The sequence below is a fragment of the Dipodomys merriami genome, unplaced genomic scaffold (assembly GCF_024711535.1).
Source record: "Dipodomys merriami isolate MVZ:Mamm:240054 unplaced genomic scaffold, mDipMer1.0.p SCAF_6, whole genome shotgun sequence".
NCBI lineage: Eukaryota > Metazoa > Chordata > Mammalia > Rodentia > Heteromyidae > Dipodomys > Dipodomys merriami.
This window is the reverse complement of record NW_027206179.1, coordinates 2,227,226-2,252,145: the sequence shown is the minus strand read 5'-3', so window position 1 is coordinate 2,252,145 and position 24,920 is coordinate 2,227,226. Positions and strand designations below refer to the sequence as shown.

The 24,920-nt window shown below is 41.4% G+C and overlaps 1 protein-coding gene and 1 non-coding gene across 2 annotated transcripts; one reads left to right on the top strand and one right to left on the bottom strand.

Moving 5' to 3' along the window:
* The first annotated feature begins 8,479 nt into the window (after window positions 1-8,479).
* Window positions 8,480-23,867, top strand: LOC138813617 (vomeronasal type-2 receptor 116-like). Its single transcript, XM_070002016.1, is given in 10 exon segments — window positions 8,480-8,553; window positions 9,177-9,277; window positions 9,744-9,814; window positions 9,953-10,119; window positions 17,187-17,475; window positions 17,852-18,661; window positions 20,082-20,185; window positions 20,187-20,310; window positions 21,334-21,457; window positions 22,951-23,867. Coding segments are annotated over 10 exon segments (2,781 nt in total).
* On the bottom strand, window positions 11,652-11,758 carry LOC138814388 (U6 spliceosomal RNA). Its single transcript, XR_011367968.1, has one exon. It is a non-coding gene; the product is annotated as a U6 spliceosomal RNA (small nuclear RNA).
* Window positions 23,868-24,920: the final 1,053 nt, after the last annotated feature.

The following is a 24,920-nucleotide window of genomic DNA, read 5'->3' as shown; positions in this document are numbered from 1 at the left end:
TATATTAGACACGTAATTTTTTTGCCAGCCAGACACCTGTGGCTCTCTTAGAAGGCTTGGATCTGAGGATTACAGTTCAAAATTAGCCTGGACAGAAAAGTCTATGAGACTTCATCTCTAACTTACAAGTAAAAATATGGGACAGGAGGTATTTGTCAAATGCTAAAATGCCACATGTGTATTACAAAGCCAAGAGAGGGACCTTGGAGCCCTGACATCCAGGGCTGATACACACACACACACACACACACACACACACACACACACACACACACACACACACATAGACACACACACAGAGACGATTTCATATTGAAAACATAAATGCCTATTTAATTCCATTTACTTTTGCAACCCAACTCCAATAAATGTCAATCCTGTATTTAAATTTTTTAAAGGAAAAGCAAGTGGTTTCATTTCTCATGAGGGTCTGTGGATGTCACAGTGAGCAGTGCCAATGATGGCAAAGGCGCAACAGAAACACGGAGAAACAAAATGAGTGAAGACAGACAGACAGACAGACAGACACACAGACACACAGACAGAATAGCCAATATATTAAAGCCAAACAATCATTAAATGAAAATCATCCCAAACTCTGAGAGCAGAAGAAAAGAGAAACCCACGCGGGGCAGGTGAGACACCTCAACCCAGAGAGGGGGCAGAATAGCAGGAATAGACTATGGATCCCATCCCTGTCCTCTGGGCCTGCTGCTCAGGATCTGCCCCGTGTTGTTGCTGCTGAATCTGCGCCCAGACACAGGCAAGGCCCTGCGGTATTCCAGAACCACATGCAGTCCCACAGGTTCAAGGACAAGGTCTCCATCCTATGATGCTCACTGCCCCATGCCCCAGGGCATGCTGGGAGTATCCTTCCATTTCCAGAGCAGGACCCTGAGCCCCATATTCCCCCAGAGGCACCAAACCATGCGCAGGATTTTCCCATTACCTCTCCCCCCCCAAAAAAAAAAAATTCAGGAACTCTTTCTTGGACCTTTTATTAAATTTTTAATTTTTAAAAAATAAACAATATTTTTAATATGTTTTTGCTCTTATAATTTTTATTTTAGGTATATATATTGTGTGTGCTTTTTTTAATCTGTTGATATTTTGGTCTTTTTTTTCTTCATATTTTCTTTTTTTTCTTTCTTTTTTGCATGACTTAATTGCTGTTCTGGTCATCCTCAGATATATACCCATCATCGATTATTAGACCATATCCCCCATTGTGTACATATTTATTCCAGAAATTTATTACTCAATTCAATAGTTCTTAGCCTGAAATTCTTTAATAGCAGTATTATCTCTTTTAATCTATATAATTTTGTAAGAATTTTTATTGTTTACTTTTTCATGTCTCCTTTCTATCCTTCCACTCCTCTCATTCTATCCCTTTCTTCTCACAATTTCACTTAGATAATTTTTAAGTTTCACTTTTTAAATTGACATTTTTGTCTTTCCAGTTTCTCTTGTCTCTCTTTTTTGTTCTCTCTCTCTCTCCTATTAATCTGTTCAACCCATTTCCCTCTTTGAGATTAGGACTTGGTTAATTTCACTCTCCCTTTACCTCTCCACATCCCTCCCTAAAGCTAATCATTTCTGGTTAGCCAAATTCTTCTTTGCTATTTTTAGCTCATTTATCCATAATTGTTTGAAGATGAATAGATTATATCTAGATTGTATCTGCAACCTTTTGACTGTGCAAGTACAGGACTTTGTTGGTGCTTGACTTAAAATAGTGTTCTAGCACAAAATTGGTGTTACTTTCATACCAAATGGGCAGAACAAGCCATACAAACACAAGGAAAATTGCAAGTATTGGTATCTCAAATCCCACTCATGATAATCAGGTGACAGAACAGATAATGAATAATCCAGAAGAGAGTTCCCATAAAGCTCTACAAACACTACTGCTAACATGATGAATGAAAAGATTGAAAACCTGCAAAGGACTCAGTGTGAGCATGATAGGGAGCAAGAGGAGGCAAACCAAAGATCAATAGAAGAATCTGATGAGTGTGAAGAAGCTACTCAAAGATTAATACAGGAATTGCATGAGAAGGTTGAGAACACTCAAAGAGAAATAAAGGAATTGTGTGAGCAGGCTGAGAACAGTCAAAGAAAACTACAGGAATTGGGTGAAAGCGAGGAAGCTAATCAAAGAGTAATTCAGGAATTGCAAGAGTGGGATGAGAATAGACAAAGATCAATAGAGACATTCATGGAATCCATAAACAGATAGCTGTAAGAAGTCAGGGAGACTACAAAGGGAATGCTGAATAGAGCTCAGCAGAAGGAATGGGAGTCCAAGGAAAGCATAACCATTCAACTAAGTGATTTGAGAATAAACACTGAACACCAAATTAAGGAAGTAAAGAAGTTCATACCAGATCTAAAACAAATCTCCAACTCAGAATTTGAAGCCATCAAAGCCAATGAATTAGAAGGAAAAGAAATAAAAAACAAAGTAGGAAGCCTTGACAGTTGGTAAGACCATGCAGAAGATTGAATCTTGGGGATTGAAGACAGCCTACATATTATAAAGAAAGAACATACACCTATCCAAGACAAATCCAAGAAATATGACAGACCTATTCAACATTTGGAAGACACCATCAGAAGGCCTAATCTAAGCATAATGGATGTAGAGGAGCACCTAGAGGTACCTAGTCTAGGAAATTTGGTAAACAGGATCCTAGTATAAAATTTCCCATACATGCAAAAAGATAGGCTTATTCAGATACAAGAAGCTTTTAGAACCCCAAATAGACCACACCAGAACAGGACATCCCACTGTCACATTATAATCTGCACAGGATCAATTGAGACCAAGGAAAAGGTCCTTAAAGCAGTCAAGGAGAAAAGATCAATCACATATAAAGGGAAAACAATTAGAATCACCTCCGATTTCTCAGCAGAGCTAATTAAAGCAAGAAGAGCCTAGAATGTCGAATACCACTCCTTAAAGACAGACAACTATCAAGCAAGAATACTGTACCCAGTTAAACTCTGCTTCATAACCAAAGATCAAATAAAAACCTTCCATAGCAAAGAAAATCTGAAACAATATATCTCCACCAAAACAGCTCTACAAAAGATACTTAAAAACCAACAAGACCACAATTAAGACTAAAAAAGTGCACCCAAATGGAGAATCCAAGAACCATAGGAAGAACCCAGTTGCTGCAGCACCTAAGAAGATGGATAACATGGCAGGAACTCCCAAACACCTCTCAGTTCTGTCCTTCAACATTAACGGACTTAACTCTCCAATTAAGCAACATAGACTGTCTAGCTGGATTAAAAAGCAAGATCCTTCTATCTGCTGCCTTCAGGAGTCACACCTTGTCCATAAAAACAGACACATTTTAAAGGTGAAAGGTTGGAACAAAATCTACCAAGCAAATGGCCCCCATAAACAGGCAGTAGTCACAATCCTAATATCAGATAAAACAGACTTCAAATTAAAATTAGTAAAAAGAGATAAAGATAAAGGAATCTCTCCATCAGGAGGATATTACAATTCTAAATATCTATTCACCAAACTACAGAGAGCACCCAAATTTATCCAAGAAACTACTACTTTCCCTCAAATGTCACATAGAACCAAAAACTTAATTGTTGGGGATTTTAACATACCACTATCCCCACTAGAAAGATCAATTCTGCAAACACTCAACAGATAAACCGCTTATCTAAACAACTGCATAGATCAACTTGATTTAACAGACATCTACCGAATATTTCACCCAGCAGCATTAGAATACACATTTTTCTCAGCAGCACACAGAACATTTTCCAAAATAGACCACATTTTACGTCACAAAGCAAACTTGTCCAAATTCAGAAACATTGAAGTTATACCTTGCATTCTCTCAGACCAGAAGAGAATAAAATTAGAACTCAACAGCAAAAGCCCCTAAAGAAAGTCCTGTAACACATGGAAGCTGAACAACACACCGTTGAATCACGAGTGGGTCATGGAAGTGATTAGAAAGGAAATTAATATATTCATGATATTCAACAAAATGAATACACAAATTACCAGCTCCTCTAGGACACAACAAAGGCAGTACTCAGAAGCAAGTTTATAGCTCTGAGTTCCTACATCAACAAATTGGAGAGATCATAAACCAACAATTTAATAAGACATCTCAATCTCCTTGAACAATTCATCCAAAAAATTATATACCAAGATCAAACAGGATTCATTCAGGGATACAAACCTGGTTCATATAATTCATCACATCAACAAGAGCAAGGATAAGAACCACATGGTTATCTCAATAGGTCAGAAAAGGCATTTGAGAAGTTCCACCACCCTTTAAGATGAAGATTCTGGAAAAATTAGGAATCCACAATACTATGAAGTCTGTATATGACGAACCTACAGCCAGCATTATACTTAATGGTGGAAAACTAAGGCCATTTCCTCTTAGCTCAGGAATGAGATAAGGATGGCTACTGAGTATTAGTATTAGAAAGCCTAGCTACAGCAATAAGACAAGATGCAAACATAAAAGGAATCCAAATAGGGAAAGATGAAGTAAAACTCTCCCTCTTTGCAGATGACATGATTTTGTATTTAAAGAACCCCCAGACTCCACTCCCAAATTACTCAAGCTGATTCAAAACTTTGGCAAAGGTGAAGAGTATAAAATTAGCCCTCAAAAAAGCAATGGCTTCTCTGTATTCCAATAATGAGAAAAGTGTAGCTGGAATCCGGAAAGCAACTCCATTAGTTAAATAGCCACACAAAAAATAAAAGACCAAGGAATTAACTTAACCAAAGAAGTGAAGGACTTTTATGATGAAAAATTTGAAAAACCTTGAAAAGGAAATCAAAACAGAACTTAGAAAGTGGAAAAACCTCTCATGCTCCTGGATTGGAAGGATCAACATAGTGAAATGGCAATACTTCCTAAGGCTATCTACAAATTCAATGCGATACCTATCATTATTCCTACCTCATTTGTCAAGGAAATAGAAGAGGCAATCCAAACATTCATATGGAACAATAAAGACCCCGAATAGCAAAAACGATCCTCAACAGAAAGAACAGTGCTGGAGGAATATCAATAGCAAATTTCAAACTCTACTGCAAAGTATTAATATCAAAACAACTTGGTACTGGCACAAGAACAGACCTCAGGACCAATGGAATAGAACTGAAAACCCAAAAATGAACCGACAGACACATAGCCATCTAATCTTCAATAAGGGAGCTAAAAATAGAAGGGAAGAAAGACAGCCTCTTCAGTAAATGGTGCTGGCAAAATTGGTTAACTACTTGTAGAAAACTAAAGCTAGATCCTCATATATCACCCTGCACCAGAATCAACTCCAAATGGATCAAAGACTTCGGAGCCAAAGCAGACACTCTGTAAACATTAGGATGGAATAGGAGAAACCTTAGGTCTCCTTGGCACAGGCCAAAATTTCTTAATAGAGACCCAGAAACACAACAAATCCAAGAAAGGTTGGACAAATGGGATTGCATGAAATTGCAGAGCTTCTGCATGGCAAAGGACATAGCTAGAAAGATCAATAGAAAGCCCAAGGATTGGGAGAAGATCATAAATAGCCACACAATGGGCAAGAGGCTCATATCTAAAATATACCTGGAACTCAAAAAATTAAATCCCCCCAACAACAAATCCGCAAAGAAACAACTGTCCAATAAATAAGTGGGCTAAGAACTTAAAGAGAAACTTCTCTGAACAGGAAAGAAGGATGGCCAATAGACACATGAAGACATGCTCAACCTCCCTAGCCATAAAAGAAATGCAAATCAAAACAACATTGAGATATCACCTCACTACAGTTAGAATGGCTGTCATCAAGATCTCTAATAGCAACAGATGCTGGAGGGGATGTGGACAGAAGGGCAGTTTACTGCATTGTTGGTGGGAGTGTAAACTTGTTCAACCACTTTGGAAAGTAGTATGGAGGTTCCTCATAAGACTCCATATAGAGCTCCTCTATGACTCAGCAATCCCACTTTTGGGCATTTACCCAAATGATCACAAACAAGACCATACTAAAGCTACCAACACAACTATGATTATTGCAGCATTATTTACCATAGCTAAGATATGGAACCAACCCAGATGCCCCTCAGTAGATGAATGGATCAAGAAAATGTGGTATATATATATGCAATGGAATTCTATGCCTCCATCAGAAAGAATGACATTGCCCCATTTGTTAGGAAATGGAAAAACTTGGAAAAAGTTATATTAAGTGAAGTAAGCCAGACCCAAAGAAACATAGGTCCCATGGTTTCCCTTATTTGCAATATCTAGTATATGTATGAGTCAAGCAGAAAAGGTCAGATAATGTGATGTCAGGAAAATGAACCCTTAGATATGTATTTTAATGATTTTTTCTTTCATGCATGTGTTTCTAACGCATTTATAAGATTATCTCTTTGTTGCTTTGTATGTCCCTCCCTCACAGTATAATCCCTGCTTTCACTATATTTGATGTCAGTATAACTTGTGGAGGAGATGGGGAAAAACCAGTTGTTTAAGGATACAGGTGGACCTGTTGCAACAATGAGAAGTACAAGTTGTCATGTCCAAAACGAGCTTTACAACGTCGGTGTGGGGGGAGGGGGGGGAAGGAGAAGGATTGGGATTGGGGGAGAGTGGGGAGGCTGGGAAGGGATGTGAAGGGTAAACCAAAGGAGGAGGCTGCAATGCTCGGTAAGAAATGTACGCATTATCCTGCCCATGTAATTGTAACCCCTCTGTACAGTATGTTCACAAATAAAATAAAATTAAATTTAAAAAATAGAAAATGTAGTATACATCCACAATGGAATTCTATTCCTCCAACAGAAAGAATGGCATTGCCCCATTTGTTAGGAAATGGAAAGACTTGGAAAAATTATATTAAGTGAAGTAAGGCAGGCCCAAAGAAACATAGGTCCCATGGTTTCCCTTCTTTGCAATAACTAGTACATGTCTGAGACAAACAGAAACTGTCAGACAAGTTGATGTTAGGTGAAATTAACCTCAAGATAAGGATTCAATGTTTTTTTTTCTTGTGATTGTTCCCAACATATTTATAAGATGATTTCTTTGTTACTTTGTATATACCTCCCCCATGGTATAACCCTGCTTTCACTGTATTTGATGTTGGTATAATTTGTGGAGGGTAAAGGAAAAACCAATTGGCTTAAATAGAGTTACAGGTGGACGCATTACAACAGTGAGATGTACAAGACGTTATGTGGAAAAACGAACTTTGCAACTTTGGCAGTGGAGTGGGGGATGGAAAAGGGAACAGATGGAAAGGGGAAACAAAGGAAGAGGCAACAATGCTTGATAAGAAATGTACTCATGATCTTCCCATGTAATTGTAACCCCTGTGTATGGTATTTTCACAATAAAAAAATAATAGAAGAAAGAAGGAAAGAAGGAAGGAAGGAAGGAAAGAAAGAAAGAGAGAGAGAGAGAGAAAGAAAGAAGAAAGAAAGAAAGGAAGCGAGGAAGCAAGGAAGGAAGGTATGTAGTAGCTTACCCATGTAATTATAACCCCTCTGTATGGTATTTTCACAATAAAATTAGTTTTAAAATAAAAAAATAGAAAAAAATGTGATAAAATATAAAAAAGAAAAGGAATTTAATAATAACAGATGCTATTGAAGATGTTGCCAAAAGGAATATTATAACACCGTTGGTAAAATATGACAAAAGATATAATATTATATGTACATTACACACACACAAATATTGGTGTTTGTTATGTTTATGTTTACATATAATAAGTGTTTATCATAACACTACTTAAGAGCTGAGTTTCAGAACCAGGCTCCATTCCAATCAACACATGAATGGAAAAAGTGAATTGAGTAATACAGACATAATGGTGTCTTGAGCATGCAACTATATGTTTGAGTCAGAAATACAGGAGAAAGTGGAGATCATCGTGCTCAGGTAATCACCCTGACAAATGCAGCAGTAGTATGTACTGGACACCATGTGAAAAATGAAGCATACAACTTGTGGGTGGGGAAGACAGGGAAAAACTGGGTAACATTGTAAAAACATAAATGTACTCATTACCTGACTTACATGATGGTAACTCCTCTGTACAACACATTTACAATACACACAGACAGACAGACAGAAAGACAGACAGAGAGGCATAACACCCAACACAGATCCCCAAGTTTTCTCTCATTTTTGAAATGTAGGGAGAAGAAGGCTTAGAGTACTAGAGTAGATATCAATGACAATGATGTAGAAACTGTTAGCTTCGCCAGCAAGGAAACCTGACACATGGTTCAGGCAGAAAAGGCAAACTGCCTACTCACAGTACATGGAAGTGCATGGAAAAGACAGAGGAAAAGGAAAAAGAGGAAAAGAGAAAGAGAGAGAAGGGGACTTGTGCTAAGCCAGGACCACAGCGGATGTGGAAATGACCACAGAGTCTGGGGAACTTCTCACTGTCCTATGGAGGTGTGACCAGGATGGTTCAGGAAGTGACCTCCGTGGATGAAGAAGTCACCATGGAGTGTGGAGTCCTTTACTCAATCACAGTCAGGTGACTGACAGGTGATTACTGGTTTCAGGCAGGTGAAGAGGAAGTGGGGAGGGCATGTTCTCTTGGACAGATTTAACAGAAATAGAGTAATAGATGAAGAGAACAGGATAAATGTTTCTCTTCTGAGCCAGCCAAAGGTGGCTCATACTGGTAATCCTGAGTATGGAAGCAACAAAGATTGTTACTTCAGAACCCAAGTCAGGCTAGGCCCCAGCACTGATGCTCTTGCAAGGTCTTGCTGGCTACCAACACCAACTAGAATTTGCATCCTTACTTTTCCAATTTACATTTGCCAAGCCCTTCCTCATAAATATATGCAGCCAGTTCACCAAACCAGCCACCATGGTGAACTCTGTGCAGACAGGACCCTATGTTGTGATCTTGGTTTCAATATTATGAGGAACTAATAGAGAAGACAAATAGGGAGACGTGGACAGAGCTGGCACCACACAGTTGTGCAAGTGGTAACAAGAATTCCCAGAGCACTCTGACATGATGGGGACACAGCAGAGCAAGACCCATCCATACACCCACAGCTAACAGGATCCTGCCATGTTCCCAGAAAGTCACAGATCATAGAACATCTCTGTGTCTCACAGTGGACCTCCACAATATATTGATAGGTACAGTCTGATGGGTAAGGACATGCAAGCACTGAAGAAGTTCAAGGTTCAGAGTGCAAATATCCAACTGGATATCTGCATTGACCTTGAAGTATTGATCTGTAATAATTGAATTCAGGGAGACTGTTGGTAAGACCAGCAGCACTAAATAAATACATTGACCACTTCTGGATACTTATGCATGTGCAGATGGTATGGAAAGCTGAATGGTTCATTTCAGCAAACTTCTGTGGCTCACTTGGCCCTGGATTGTGAGGCTGTCCATCCTTGTTTGACGGTGCTCCAATAACTCTGATTGGGCCTTTTCTGGCTATGGCACTCTATGACCATTTGAACTTCACATGGCATCTTCTGGTGTCATCCATTCCCATCATCCCTAGTGACCCTTGATTGGTTGTACTTTTTTCTGTTCAACTTTTTCTTTCAAACAAATTTGTGAACAACCCAACAAGAAAGGAATCCATCCCTGGAGTTTCACTATCTACAGTCTTGGACGAAATCACGTCCCTGAGGAAGTGGAGAGGAAGATTGTACACATGTTTTCTAACTTTTGTTTTGACCTTGAAGCTGGACACCAGATGCAGAGCCAGAGGGCAGAATGGGCTCTGTATTCCTCTAGGACAGTGAAGGCCTCCCAGGTAACAAGAAGCCACAAAAACTGAAGATCCATTTAGATGCGTTCCTGACACAGAAATCAGAGTCTGCATCCAGAATCACAGCTCCAGGTCAAAGCAGCAGCAATGTTCCCTGTGGCTCTGACACTGCTTCTCCTCCAGTGTCCACACCTGGTCAGTTCCTCTGAAGATGGCAGACGGATTTGCACAGAGAAATGTGTGGCACACAGCAGGGGAGATGTGGTCATTGCTGGATTTTACCCCCTCTATTCTTGGGAATTGTTCGTTCAAAACTTGAATGACCCTACCATGCAGCAAAAGAACATTCAGTAAGTGATTTCTTGGCTTTCCTTAAATTGTAAATTTTCTCTTTGGGTTACAGTCAGAGGTGGGGGAAGTTTGGACACAATCACTGATGTGCTCTGCAACTTCTACATTGCCCTCACTACAACAGCTCATTTCAGATTTTCCTGATGAATATTTTTCTTTCTTCCAAGGGTACAGAGTTTTCTGTCTGTCTTCCATTCCACTCCCCTTTCCAGAGATGTCCCGACTACCCCACCATCACTGTGACTCCTCCACTCATCATTGTTACTCAGGGTCACTGGGGTGACCAAGAGTCCATACAAAGACACTAAAGAGCAATGTCCCCATCCATAGTGCAAAGACCAGGGAATCTTCAATCAATTCTGTAATTAAACTTTTCAAAACAGGATCAATGTTTGGACCTCCTTCATAACAACCTTTGTTAAGATAGACATTCATTGTCTGGTTCTGGGGATATTTCATGTCAGCAAAGTCCTGGCAATTGGGAGCTGCTGGTCAGATCAGTAATAAGAGCTTGAAGATATGTTTGATTTTTTTCCCCTTAACTAATGTAAGTAAACGTCTGCCCTGATGACCATGTCTTGGCCTGTGTCCCATGTCATTCCCAGAAGCTCTGCTTCCATTCCTTGTTCTCTAACATCTTCCAGGCTTATTTATTTTTCCCTGATCATAACTTTCTAACCTAGATTTCAATGTTTTTTTCATATATATTGTCAGTAATGGGGCTTCAACTCTGGGCTTCGATGCTGCCCCTGTGCTATTCAGCTTAAGGCAAGTGCTCTACTGCTTGTGCCACAGTGACACTTCCAATTTTTTAGTGGTTTATTAGAGATAAGAGTATCATAAACTCTTCTGCCTTGGCTGGCTCTGAACATTGATCCTCAGATCTCACCCTCCTGAATAACTAGAATGACAGGTGTGAGCAAAGGTGCCTAGCTTTTTCACATGTTTTTTTTTTTAAATTGTATTTTATTTTATTTGAGAACATACTGTACAGAGGGGCTACAATTACATGGGCAGGATAATGCATACATTTCTTACCAAGCATTGCAGCCTCCTCCTTTGTTTGCCCTTCACTTCCCTTCCCTGCCTCCCCCCTCCCCCCACCCAATTTTACCCCCCTCCCCCCACCCAATTATACCCCCCTCTCCCCCCACACCGAAATTGTAAAGCTGGTTTTGACATGACATTTTGTACTTCTCATTGTTGCAACAGGTCCACCTGAATCCTTAAACGACTTGTTTGTCCCCATCTCCTCCACATGATATACTGACATCAAATATAGTGAAAGCGGGGGTTACACTGTGGGGGAGGGACATACAAAGCAACAAAGAAATAATCTTATAAATGCATTAGAAACACATGCATGAAAGAAACGAAAACATTAAAATACATATTTAAGGGTTCATTTTCCTAACATCACATTATCTGGCCTTTTCCGCTTGACTCATACCTATACTAGATATTGCAAATAAGGGAAACCAATGGACCTATGCTTCTTTGGGCCTGGCTTACTTCACTTAATATAATTTTTAAAAATATGGAACGCTTCACGAATTTGCGTGTCATCCTTGCGCAGGGGCCATGCTAATCTTCTCTGTATCGTTCCAATTTTAGTATATGTGTTGCCGAAGCGAACACTTTTCACATGTTTTATACACACTTTCATTCATGCATTTGACCCAGGTGAGCTCACTACTTTCAGATCACATAATTCTCTGTAAACTAAGGAAATCATGGATGAATCTTCTCAGACAAGTTGTGTGGAAACATCCTGTTTGGGGTTGGGTTTGGAGATGAATATTTTATTAAATAAGAGGTATGTGAGGGATATTGAAGCCAACTGAACCTGGTGAGGATGTGTAAACCTAGCATTAGAAACATACCCCATGGGAGAGGGAAGATGTCAGAGCTATCCTCTTCTCTGTCCATTCTCTAATTTAGCTGTGTGTGTGTGTGTGTGTGTGTGTGTGTGTGTGTGTGTGTGTATGTATGTTCACACATACTCTGATACTCAGACATCATCTCAAGTCCTGATTGCTGTCCCTTAGCATTTTTTTCTCTCATGGCTGGCTCTCTACCACTTGACCCACAGCTGTGCACCAGTTTCTGTAGAGTTGCTTGTACATAAGACTGTCACATACATTCCTGCCCAAAGTGACTACAAAACATAATTCTCCTATATCAGCCTCCTTAGTAGTTATATTTACAGGCCTTAGCCGCCAGTTCCTATTCATATTTAATATTACTCACATTCTAGCTGTCAAGCCTGAGAGTTAAATTGTACACAAGGACATCAGCAAACATCCAGGAGAGTTGAGATTCTATGAGAATTTCCCCAAAATGATTACAATGAATGCTAAGAGAACTCATTGTTCTGGAACATTCTTGATTCATATTGGCATGTGATACCATCTGGCCTTTGAAATGTCTCAGATTTACACCAGTGGTCTGGCTTTGTGCCTGTCTTTCCAGAAATTCCAGGCAGGCTTCAGTGTTCCTGAGTCTGTGGTGACTTCCACAATGGCACCACTAGAGGGAGGCCAGGCATTGTGAGAAGTCAGCTGTGAGGTGATAAACCACTTCAGTACCAGAGAAAACTAAAGGCAATTTTGGTGACAAATACTCTGTGGTTCTAAAAACTTCAAGAGAACTTTAATGAGTCGTAGGTCCAAGTATGCCTCCTCCCTGTGTGCACAGGGGGAACATATGCCTTGTCCACAGGGAATGGCCTTGTGAGTGGATTCTGCCTAGCAGTGGCAAGATCTGTGTGCTAGAACAGGCCTTAGTCACAGCTGTGGACACCAAAACTCTATTACACCTGGAATACCAACCAGCAGGGTCACCAAAACAGATGAAGGTTTGAAGTTTCCTTCTAAAAGTTGGGACTCTTCACTTGGGATCCTAGACTTTGATCTCAGATGAAGAAATTTTACACAAATAACAACCTTAAGAAAATATGTTCCATATGAATTTTTGGATTGCCTCCTCTATTTCCTTGAAGAATGAGGGTGGAATTTTGATAGGTATCGCGTTGAATTTGTAGATAGCCTTGGGAAGTATTGCCATTTTCACGATGTTAATCTTGCCAATCCAGGAGCATGGGAGGTTTTGCCATTTTTTAAGTTCTGTGTTGATTTCCTTTTTCAAGATTTTAAAGTTTTCATCATAGAGGTCCTTCACTTCTTTGGTTAAGTTAATTCCTAGGTATTTTATTTTTTGTGGGGCTATTACAAATGGAGTTGCTTTCCTAATTTCAGCCACACTTTTCTCATTGTTGGCATATAGAAAAGCCATTGATTTTTGGGGGTTAATTTTATAACCTGCTATTTTGCCAAAGTTTTGAATCAGCTTGAGTAATTTGGGAATGGAGTCTATGGGATTCTTTAAATACAAGATCATGTCATCTGCAAAGAGGGAGAGTTTTATTTCTTCTTTCCCTATTTGGATCCCCTTTATGTCTGCATCTTGTCTTATTGCTGTAGCTAGGCATTCTCTTGTTGCTTTGTATGTCCCTCCCCCACAGTGTAACCCCCGCTTTCACTATATTTGATGTCAGTATAACATGTGGAGGAGATGGGGACAAACAAGTCGTTTAAGGATTCAGGTGGACCTGTTGCAACAATGAGAAGTACAAAATGTCATGTCAAAACCAGCTTTACAATGTCAGTGTGTGGGGGGGAGGGGGGTATAATTGGGTGGGGGAAGGGGGTAAAATTGGGTGGGGGGAGGGGGGAGGCGGGGAAGGGAAGTGAAGGGTAAACAAAGGAGGAGGCTGCAATGCTTGGTAAGAAATGTATGCATTATCCTGCCCATGTAATTGTAGCCCCTCTGTAGAGTATGTTCCCAAATAAAATAAAATACAATTAAAAAAAAAAAGAAAGGAAATATGGCAGAGCTTTCCTGAGTAAGGAAGCAAACAAACAAGCAGGTAGACAAACAGGAAACAGAAAGGCAAAGACACACTCTAACTGAGGAGAGACACACAGCTCTTGGGCTGCCACGGGTATTCAGATGGTAAAGGCAGAAGGTCTGACTTCAAAGTTACACAAACATAGGTCTGTCATCTTTGCACTAATCACTCCTGGTGTTACATTTTCTGATTTTCTGTATGTTTTGACCATTCTTTCCAGATGATTATCCTTGAGGGAAGGGAGGTGTGCTGTTCTCTATATTTGGTGTAGGACATTGCTTAAGTTTGGGGAAAGGATTTGGGGGGGGAATGCATACACAGTACAAGACAACTGTTAATTCATATGATGAGAAATGTGTCTTTCGGGAAGCAATGCAACCTGTTATCTCCCTTTGAAGTAAAGATAGTAGCCCTGTGTTTCTAAATAACATGTTTCTGAGTTGCCTCCTCTAGGACTCTTTTTTTTTTCAATTTATCCAGCTTCTCTTTGTGCTCAATGACTTTTTTCCCTTAATCTTAAGATATGTAGATGGATCAATAGCTCTCTATTTGTTGTGAGCCTACAAACCTCATTTTTTACTAATCTATTCTATTCCATTTTCCCCTAAATGACTTCGTTCCCTTAACATTAAGGGAAGTAGATGGACAAGCTTTAAGCTTGAGTTTTTTAGTTCCTGGCATGCATTAACCTTATTAATCATTTTCCTTAGTCTATCCTGCCTGAGTACAGCATCCTCAGTCCACTGCAATCAAGACCAATACAGTGCTAGGTGAGCACTAAGATCGACTCAGGAAGAATGTGGTAGAGGTGCATTCATGGGCCAAGATGCCCACAAACATACACAATTAGTCATAGCAAGAATAGAATACAGATTGTCTGTTGGTAGATAACTTTCCCAGGTCCACAGCTCTGCCAGAGGCTGCCCTGGCTATGGAGTCATGTCACAGTTCTACTGCTATCACTTGGCCACACTAAGCTATGGGACAATATCACCATCATACTTCCCTGTCTTATCCATGCCAAGTAGGATGGAGATCTATGCTGTGTCACAGCAGCATGCTAAGGTTTGTAAAGGAAGCCAAAAGCCAGGCACCGGTGGCTGACGCCTATAATCCTAGCTACTTAGGAGGCTGAGATCTGAGGACCAGGGTTCAAAGCCAACCCAGGCAGAAAACTCTGTGAGAATTTTATCTCCAATAAAACATCAGAAAGCCAGAAGTGGCGCTGTGCCTCAAGTGCTAGACAGCTAATCTTGAGCTGAATACTTTAGGGTCAGATCCCAGGCCTAGACTTCAAGCCCCACAACTGGCAAAAGAAAGAAGGAAGCCACAGGGACATCTTGGTGAATACCACCATCCAATCAGGCCAGCTAGCATCCAGAAAACCCAAACTGACATGTGGATACACTTAAGCCACACTCTAGCTTATGCTGCTCTAGACCAATGCACACTGGATTCCTAGAGTGACGTCAGTTTCTGCCTGGTGCCATCTTGAGCACTGTCCTTCTAGGGAAGTGGTCCCTGAGATGATTCACTGAGCAACAAGACTGGGACTGACCAGATGACAACAGAGTCACATAGCCACAGTGCCTTCACCAGGTTAAGTAGGAAGACAGGTGTGAGCCTACTCCAGCCATGGTGGAACTCATTCAAATGGCATTTGGCTCTGCCTCAGGGACCTTCCAAAACCTCCTGAAATATTCTAATGGAAGCTGAGATGCCAGCACCAAACAGTGCCTCTAGTTTATTCTGGATTACTGGTCCAACCATGACATGCCTGACAAAGGGTTCTAAGAAAAACCCTGACCCACTCTAATGCCCTCTTCACTAGGAGGTTGTATCCCATACCTGCTGTCGTTCACAAGATTGGAGGAGGGAGGTTGTAGCAGTGTCTTTCTTCTCTGTCCTAAAACAATTCTAGCGGCACAATCTAAAGGTCTGGACCCAAGAGCAGAGATTATAAGCACTTCCCCAGCACTGGTCTCAGTGTAGGAGATGATGCTGAGATTTAACTTTAATTCTCTCTCTCCCTGCAATGTCAGAGGGTTTCTGCCCATACTGAGCTACTAATGCTCATGATGGGGAGGAACATGGAGATGGCTTCTTCCACCTTTTCTCATACATCCATTTCTGTTGTTTGTTCTACTAGAGAAGTATCTCCCAGTCCATACCACCCGACTCTCATCTGTTCTTTGTTGGGTGAGGCAATCTTCATGTTCTAGCTTCCTTGGCTGCCATCTTGCTCTGATTCTAGGAATCCCCTTGAATGAAGAGATACTCTGAGTCAGCTTAGTGTTCCTCTACCACATCAAATGAATTGTATTTCTCTGTTTTTTCTCTTTTTTTCGTTCTTTTTCTTTTTTTTTTTTTTTTTTTTTTGCCTGTCATGGGGGCAGAACTCTGGGCCTTGGTGCTGTCCCTCACTTCTTCAGCTCAAGGCTTGTGCTCTACCACTTGAGCCACAGTACCACTTCTGGATTTTTCTGCTTAGGTGGTGCAGAAGAATATAAGCCAGAACCTTATACATACAAGGCAAGCACTCTACCACTGAGCCACTTTCCCAGCTCTTCTTTGTTTTCTTTACTTTCTTCACAAGGCAAGATTCACCTCTTTGCAGAAGGATGCCTCATTGGCAAAAGTGTGGCAAGCAAGTACAGAGACAAGACAGCCTGTTTTCCTATTTACTCCTAACACAGCAGGCCCTGACTCTCTGCTGATATTGGTTGAACTCAGGTGGACAATCTGCTCCCAATTTGAATTGAATTTCTTAGGAATTTCTTCATATGTAAGCTAATTCAAGACACTCAGTGGCTTAGTATGTGAGCTGGGCATGCACCTATGTTCCAACAGAACGCAGTGGTTTCACATATCCATAGGTGACAGAGAGGAAAAGCCACCTTTCTCATCCCTCCTCCTCTCTCTGCAATCTCAGAAGAATAGTCATCTCGTATATGCTGATCAAGGCTTGTTCAGGAGCACTCCCAATTCCAAAAACTTATTCAACACTCCAAATTATAATGCCCTCCTGTTGGAAGATAGGATCTACACCTACTAGTGTGTGTAGAGTTAAGCATTTGATTCAACAAAGTCAAGAGATTTGCAGTTAATCATTTGTAATACTCCTATACCTACCCAAATGTTGTGTCCTCTGTGCAGTATCATTTTAAAGAAATACCAATTGCTTCTCACCCTGCTGCTGGCTGTGGAGGAGATCAACAAGAATCCCCATCTGCTGCCCAACATGACTCTGGGATTTGAGATCTATAGTGCACACTACGCAGGTACTGATCTGTTAGAGGATCCACTCACCTGGCTATCTGGGAAGAATACAAACAACCCTAATTACACCTGCAGAAGAGACAGCAAGGCTATAGCGGCACTCACAGGAACCTCAAGCACATCTGTCCCAATCGGGACTCTGCTGGACATCTACAAACTTCCACAGGTGAGGCGGGGAGGGGTGGGCAGATGTGAACCATGTCCAAATGGCCTCTGCCCTTGACTGACTGAAGAAGTGGTGTTAGCACAAACCCTTCCAAATGCATGATCTCACAGGGAAAAGACTCCAAAAGTGGGTGGGACATACACATATTCATTACTGCAAATAAAAGGAGGGGTGTAATGAGAGGAAAGGATATCCCAAAGCTCTGAGCCTTATCCGTACATGTCTACAAAGTGCTTGGAGCATGGAAGATGACTTTGCAAATGGGACAAGCAAACTTTTGCTTCCACCTCTACCAGTTGTTGTGTAGCTCACATCAGGACTGAGACTTGCCTATGACCATCCTCTTCCTGGTGTTGTGTTCATTGTTTCCCTGTAGTTCATCTTTGGGACTTTTGATCCTCTCCTGAGTGACCGTGGAAAGTTCAGAACTGTGTATCAGATGGCTGCCAAGGACACGGGTCTAGCCCTGGCCATGGTCTCCTTGATGCTTCATTTTAGCTGGACCTGGGTGGGACTGTTCATCACTGAAGACAACTTTGGTGTGTGGTTCCTCTCAGATTTGAGAGAAGAGATGGGCAAGATAGGAGTCTGTTTTGCCTTTGAGAACATGATCACTTACAATGCCTTGGCAGATTACTCAGATGATCTTTCCATGTATCGCCAGCTAATGGACTTATCAACCAATGTGATTATCATTTATGGGGACAGTAAATTTCTTCTAAGCTTTATTGTTAAATTTGGGCATATTTTAATTACAGGGAAAGTCTGGATCATGAACTCACCCTATGATGATGTCACCATTGGTAAAAAATATTTTCTGATCCACTCCTTCCATGCATCTCTCACCTTCTCTCATCATCACAGAAACACTGCTGGGTTCACCAATTTTATTCTGACAGAGACCTTATCCAAAAACTCAGGAAATAATTCCCTTCCTACGTCATGGATTCAGTCTGTTTACTGCATCCTGATTAAGTCTGACTGCAGAGACTTGGGGCACTGTTCATACAATGCCACACTACATTGGTTACAGAGGTATATTTTTGACATGTCCATGTCAGATGAGAGTTACAACATCTACAATGCTGTGTATGCTGTGGCCTATGCCCTCCACCAGATGCTCCTTTATCACATGGAAGAGCCACGAGTACACAATGGGCAACCAAGAGCATTTCTCTCTTTACAGGTAATGGCTTTGCTTTTGGGTGCCCTACCCTAGGCATACAGGCTTTCATAGAAGCTTTCATAGCAAATGGAACCATCTGGCTCCATTTTGGAAAATTTAAGAAACAAGGGCTGGGAAGGTGGCTCAGAGAAGAGTTCTTGCCTTGCATGCATGAGGCTTGGGTTTGGTTCCTCTGTACCACCTAAGCAGAAAAAGTTAGAAGTGGCACTGTGGCTCAGGTGGTAGACTGGTAGTCTTTAGCTGAAGAGCTGAAGGACAGTGCCAGTTCAGGGCCCACACATAACAAAAAAAAAAGTCTTTTCATAAGCCGGATGCCAGTGGCTCATGCCTGTAATCCTAGCTACTGAGGAGGCTGAGATCTGAGGATCACAGTTCAAAGCCAGCCCAGGCAGAAAAGTCCATGAGACTCTTACCTCCAATTAACCACTAGAAAATTGGAAGTGGCACTGTGGCTCAAGTGGTAGAGCGCTGGCCTTGAGCTGAAGAGCACAGGGACAGAGCCCAGACCCAGAGTTCAAGCCCCACTACCAACAAACAAAAAGAAAAGAAAATACAAGAGACACTGGGCCTGTTGTGCTCTCCATGAAATGACTGTAGAGCTATGAAGACAAGCTCTTGAAGAACGCTGCATCCATGACAAGGAAGTGCTGTGTCTTCTGTCCCCATCCTCATTCTGTGGGGAAAAACCATTCCCATTTCAATAGCATATATCCACATTGTCCTTGTACCTTTTTAAAATAACAGACCAAGGGTGACTAGTTCTTGAAAACCTAAGATTGTCTGGACACAAGTGGTTCACACCTGTGGCTCTCTCCTGACTACAATTAATTACCAAAAAGCCACAGGTGGAGCTGTAGTTCAATTGATTGAATGCTTACTATGAAAAGGAAAAAAAATCACCTCAAGTTGAGGGTCTAGACCCTGAGGTGGAGCCACAGGACAGGATACACACACACACACACACACACACACACACACACACACACACACACACACACACACACACACACACACACACTGAAGTAAGTCTTGATTAAGGTAATCTTTCATAGCTGTCATAAACCTTCTATGATTCTACTTAGTTTATTATTTACCTTTATTTCAGACTGACTGTCTGATCACAATCATAAAATAATGCACTTCAGAGAGGCAGTTGAGATATGTCATATTGTAATTCATTATTTCGTTGGATATGGCTGGAGTTTCATTCCCTTGAAATTGAGTTTCTGCATCCCATCATGGATAACCAGGCTTTAGAAACTTCTTAACATGTTAGTCCTCTGTTGGCCTGCATTTGATACAGTTGTTTGGATTCCTGTGGTGTGCCTGAATCAGGTGGTGGGAATGAGGAGTAATCCATTGTTCTGGGGTTCTGTGATAACACTGGAAGCACTTCACCATACTGTAATGTCCCTTTTAGCTGCATCCCTTTTTGAAGAAGATCCAATTTACCAATCCTGTTGGAGACCAAGTGGTTTTGAATGAGGAAAGGAAATTGGAGGCAGAGTATGACATTAAGAGCTTTTTGGAAATTTCCAGAAGGTCTGGGACAAAGGGTGAAAGTTGGCGAGTTTTCTCCATTTAGGCCACATGGTCAACAACTGATTTTGTTTGAAAATCTGATAGAGTGGCCCATAGGAATTACCAAGGTGGGTCATTTCTGCATTTTTCCCTCTCTCCTTTTTAAAAAAAAAATATTGTTATTAGGAAGTAGTTGTAGAAAGAGCTTACAATTCCCTAAGTAAAGTTATGAGTACAATGCTTGTAGACAATGCCACCACATCCTTATTTCTCCCCCAGGGTTGGTCATTTCTAGCCATAATGTCTTGATCTATGAATAAATATGCAATAAGCTTATCCTGTTTTTGACCATGTCCAATAAAAGTAAGACTCAGGCTCAGTGGTGTACAGTTCACAAGGTCTGTTGTTGGAAATTACTTACTAACAGATTCCTGAAGAGAATAGGAGAACATATCATTACAATATGTTGTTCTATGTTTGCATATTGAATATCATAAAAGGTGAATGACACCTGTGAATCATCATTCCAGCGCTGTGACAAAATATGTGAGGTAATCAAATGAGAAGGCAAAAGGGCTTGCTTTGCTTCTGCCTGGAGATTTCACACCATGGTTGGGTAGATGCTGCTTTTGAGTCTGTGTTGAGATAGGATGTAATGAAAGGAGCATCTGCCAGTGAAGTTCACCCACCTCATGGCAGCTGGGATGCCAAGAGAGATGTGAATCACCCTGGGTACAGCAGCACCTCCAAAGTAATTAGCCATGCTTTAGAGTGTGGGTTTGAAGTTTCTCTGAGTGATTTTCCTCTCATGCTCTTGTTCATCTACTCACATATGAATAAAAGAGAACACATATCATCACCTGAATTCAAGAATGGGATGCAGGATTAACTTTCATTTCCTATTTTCCTAGAATTAACATCCAGCTCTTAAAGGCTCCATGACTTCCCGATAGCATGAGGGGCTGGGTGTCAAGGCCCCATATGTTCTTCAGGTCATGTTAGATGAAACTCTAAGAAGGCTCAATCAATAATTGGCTCTGTGTATATAAAGATTATGTGTTTTGATGATTTTTTCCCCCGAAAGCACTGGAGTGTCTGGGATGTCAGGTCAAAGAATGAAGAGTCACTAACCTTCATCTGTCTGTTCTCAGACTCCTCAGTCTGTCTGCACTGAGAGCTGTGGTCCTGGATTCAGGAAGGCCTCTCTGGAGGGAAATGCTACCTGTTGCTTTTACTGCATTCTTTGCCCAGAGAATGAGATTTCTAATGCGACAGGTGAGTCTGTGACTTATAGATAAATTCCCCATCTCCCTTCCTAACCTTCAGTCCTTCCAAGCCAGTGGAATGATCTACATTCGCAGGGCAGGAACACACATGCACCTTCATGCAGAATTCCATGGCTACCATAAACCATACTTCCCCTTAGAAGAAACAACCCACTGCCCCTGCATTACAAATCTGATTGTATTTTCTAATCTATTACAGGCTTCATCTTGAGAATACCCCTGTTCCCCTCTCCTATGTCACATGTTTTGTATTTAAAGAAAACATCAAAAAAAGAAAGAAACAAAATATCAAGGACCAGTTGTTGCTCTTTGAAATGATGTGGAATTGTGGGTCTAACACAGCCTTTCATTACTTAGTGCCCAATGCTGCTCTTTCTAGTTAAATTTTACTTGCTATTTAGCATAACTAATAATACAAGGGGCTTTGTTATGATCACTCCATGTCTGACACTGGCACTACATTGACTAGCAAATACTCAAAACTAATTGATTCAGAAGTAGTTTAGAATCTCCATTTCATTTCCCTTCTCCCTCCTCCAACTGATCTTCCCAGACCCTCTCATATCAGTGGAGGAGCATTGTTTTTGACACAGATCAAATACTCAGGATGTTTGTGTAAGGAGTGTAAGGAGTAGGTTGAGGTTTGGATTAGACCCTCTTGTTAAATTGAAGTGGTTGGGGCTGATTCTATATTTTCCATTATTTCTTGAATGAGTAGCAGAGAGCCAGAGTGGTATGCCATGTCAAGAATGCAGCAAATAAGGCTAGGAAATTATATATTACACCTGCAATCAAGATACTCAGGAAGTTGAGATTTGAGGATAGAATTTCGATGCAATAATGGGCAGGACACTCAATACAAATCTTTTCCACAATTAAGCACTCAATAAGCTGGAATTTGAGCTGTGGTTCAAGTGGTGGAGTGGTAGGTTTGAGCATGAATATTCTGGAAAAATTCCCAGGACCAGAGTTCAAGCAATGTAGGAAAGACAGAAATAAAGAAAGATAGAAAGACAGAAAGACAGGATGGAGGGGAGGAAGGAAGGAAGGAAGGCAAGAAGGAAGGAAGGAAGGAAGGAAGGAAGGAAGGAAGGAAGGAAGGAAGGAAGGAAGGAAGGAAGGAAGAGAGGGAGAGAGGGAGGAAGGAAGGAAGGAAGGAAGGAAGGAAGGAAGGAAGGAAAGGAAGGAAGGAAGGAAGGAAAGAAGGAAAGGAAGGGAGGAAGGAAGGAAAGAAGGAAGGAAAAGAGGGAGAGAAGGAAGGATATAAACAGAAAAAAGAGAAAGGGAGGAAGGAAAGAAAAATGTGAGAGAGAAACAGATTTCACCTGAAGGTATTTTGATATAGAGAGTCACAGCACTTCTTATTGAAAGCAATACAGGTCACCTGGTGAATCAGGGAAAATGAACTGCTTGAGTGGAGGTGGATGAGAGGAAAGAGAAATTACTGATCACAGACTAATACTGATACTCACTCCTCACCAGACATGGAGCAGTGTGTCAGGTGTGCAGATCATCAGTTTGCCAACACCCAGAAAAACCACTGCCTCATGAAAACTGAGAGCTTCCTGGCTTATGAAGACCCCTTGGGCCTGGCTCTGGTCTGCACAGCTCTCTGCTGCTCTGCACTAACAGCTGCTGTTCTTGGGGTGTTTATCAAGCACCAAGACACCCCCATTGTCAAGGCCAATAACCGGACCCTCAGCTACATCTTGCTCATCTCCCTCACCTGCTGCTTCCTCTGCTCCTTACTCTTCCTTGGCCGTCCCCACACAGCGTCCTGTATCCTCCAGCACACCACATTCGCAGTGGTGTTCACTGTGGCTGTCTCCACAGTCCTGGCCAAGACCATCACTGTGGTTCTGGCCTTCACACTCACTGCTCCAGGGAGAAGCATGAGGCAGTTACTGGTGTCCCGGGCTCCTAACCTCATCATCCCCATCTGCACTCTCATCCAGGTGACTCTCTGTAGCCTCTGGCTGGGAATCTCTCCTCCCTTCATTGACACAGATGCACACTCAGAATATGGCCACATCATCATCCTGTGCAACAAGGGTTCCCTCACCGCCTTCTACTGTGTCCTGGGATACCTGGGTGCCCTGGCCATGGCCAGCTTCACGGTGGCTTTTCTGGTCAGGAACCTGCCTGACACCTTCAATGAGGCCAAGTTCCTGACCTTCAGCATGCTGGTGTTCTGCAGTGTGTGGCTCACCTTCCTGCCTGTCTACCACAGTGCCAAGGGGAAGGTCATGGTGGCTGTGGAGGTCTTCTCCATCTTGGCCTCCAGTGGAGGTCTCCTGGGCTGCATCTTTGCTCCCAAGTGCTACATCATCTTGATAAGACCTGAGAGAAATTCGCTGCACAGGTTTAGGGAGCGACCACCTGGAGGAAATAAATCTTAAGAGGAACATAAATGTTGTCTAGAATGCTTAGAGGTTCTGAGACAAATCTATACAATTTTGTCAGTCAAAATTAGTTTGACCTGAGGAATTCCTTCAACAAATAAGTTACTCTTACTCATGTTTCTGGTTATGTTAGAGTCAGCGCAAGGTTCCATTTTGACCTCTTAAATTTCCATTTCATCCTGGATATCCTTTGCTTCCTCCAAAGTAATCTGCCTTTCATGCTATCAGTCGTCCATTTGAGTACATTGTCTACTGTGATTCTTCCATTCCCTATATATGGGCTATATCACTGCGTGAATATCAGTATATTGCTAAATTCACTGATATATGAACATTCATCTTGGTTAAATTTTCCATGCTTTGGTTACAATTTCTTGAGTATATTTTCTGAGATTGTTGTACATTTCTGTTCACATATTTGCTGTTTTGCAATATTACTGAATGTGTTTTCCTAAGAAACTTCTCTCCTCTCTCTCGGTCTCTTTCCTCTCTCCCTCTCCCTCCACTTCACCTCCCCCCTCTCTCTCTCTCTTTCCTCTCTTATTCTCTACCTTTAGAATTTTAGATCAGGATATTAATCAGCACCAATTTCCTATGGGAATCTGTATGTGTTCTTTTTCCTGGAAAATGGGACAGGGCATCAACGTGACTTATGCAGAACCACTAGAGGAATAGTTTGATTATTGGTCCTTATTTCTCACTGAAAGTGGAAGGTAGAGAGTGCATGACTGTCTGAGCTGAGCCTTGTCATCTTAGCGCAAAGTATCTTCAATAGTAATAGATATAAAAAGAAAAAGGATCCCAAGACAGGGGGAAATACCGTAGATCATGCTCAGACTCAATATCTGTCAATGTTCCTTATATACTACGAGAGAAGGAACAATTCAACCATTCAGAAGACTCCCTGAAGAAATCAGAATCTGTTGCCTGTTTGTTTGGAGTGGTAATTGAGGCTTCTTGACTTGCCATTTTTCTTGTGTTTCTATGGCTTGTTCTGCTCACTTGGAAATGGCAACAGAGCAGTCAATGAAAAACCTAGAGAATAGTTCT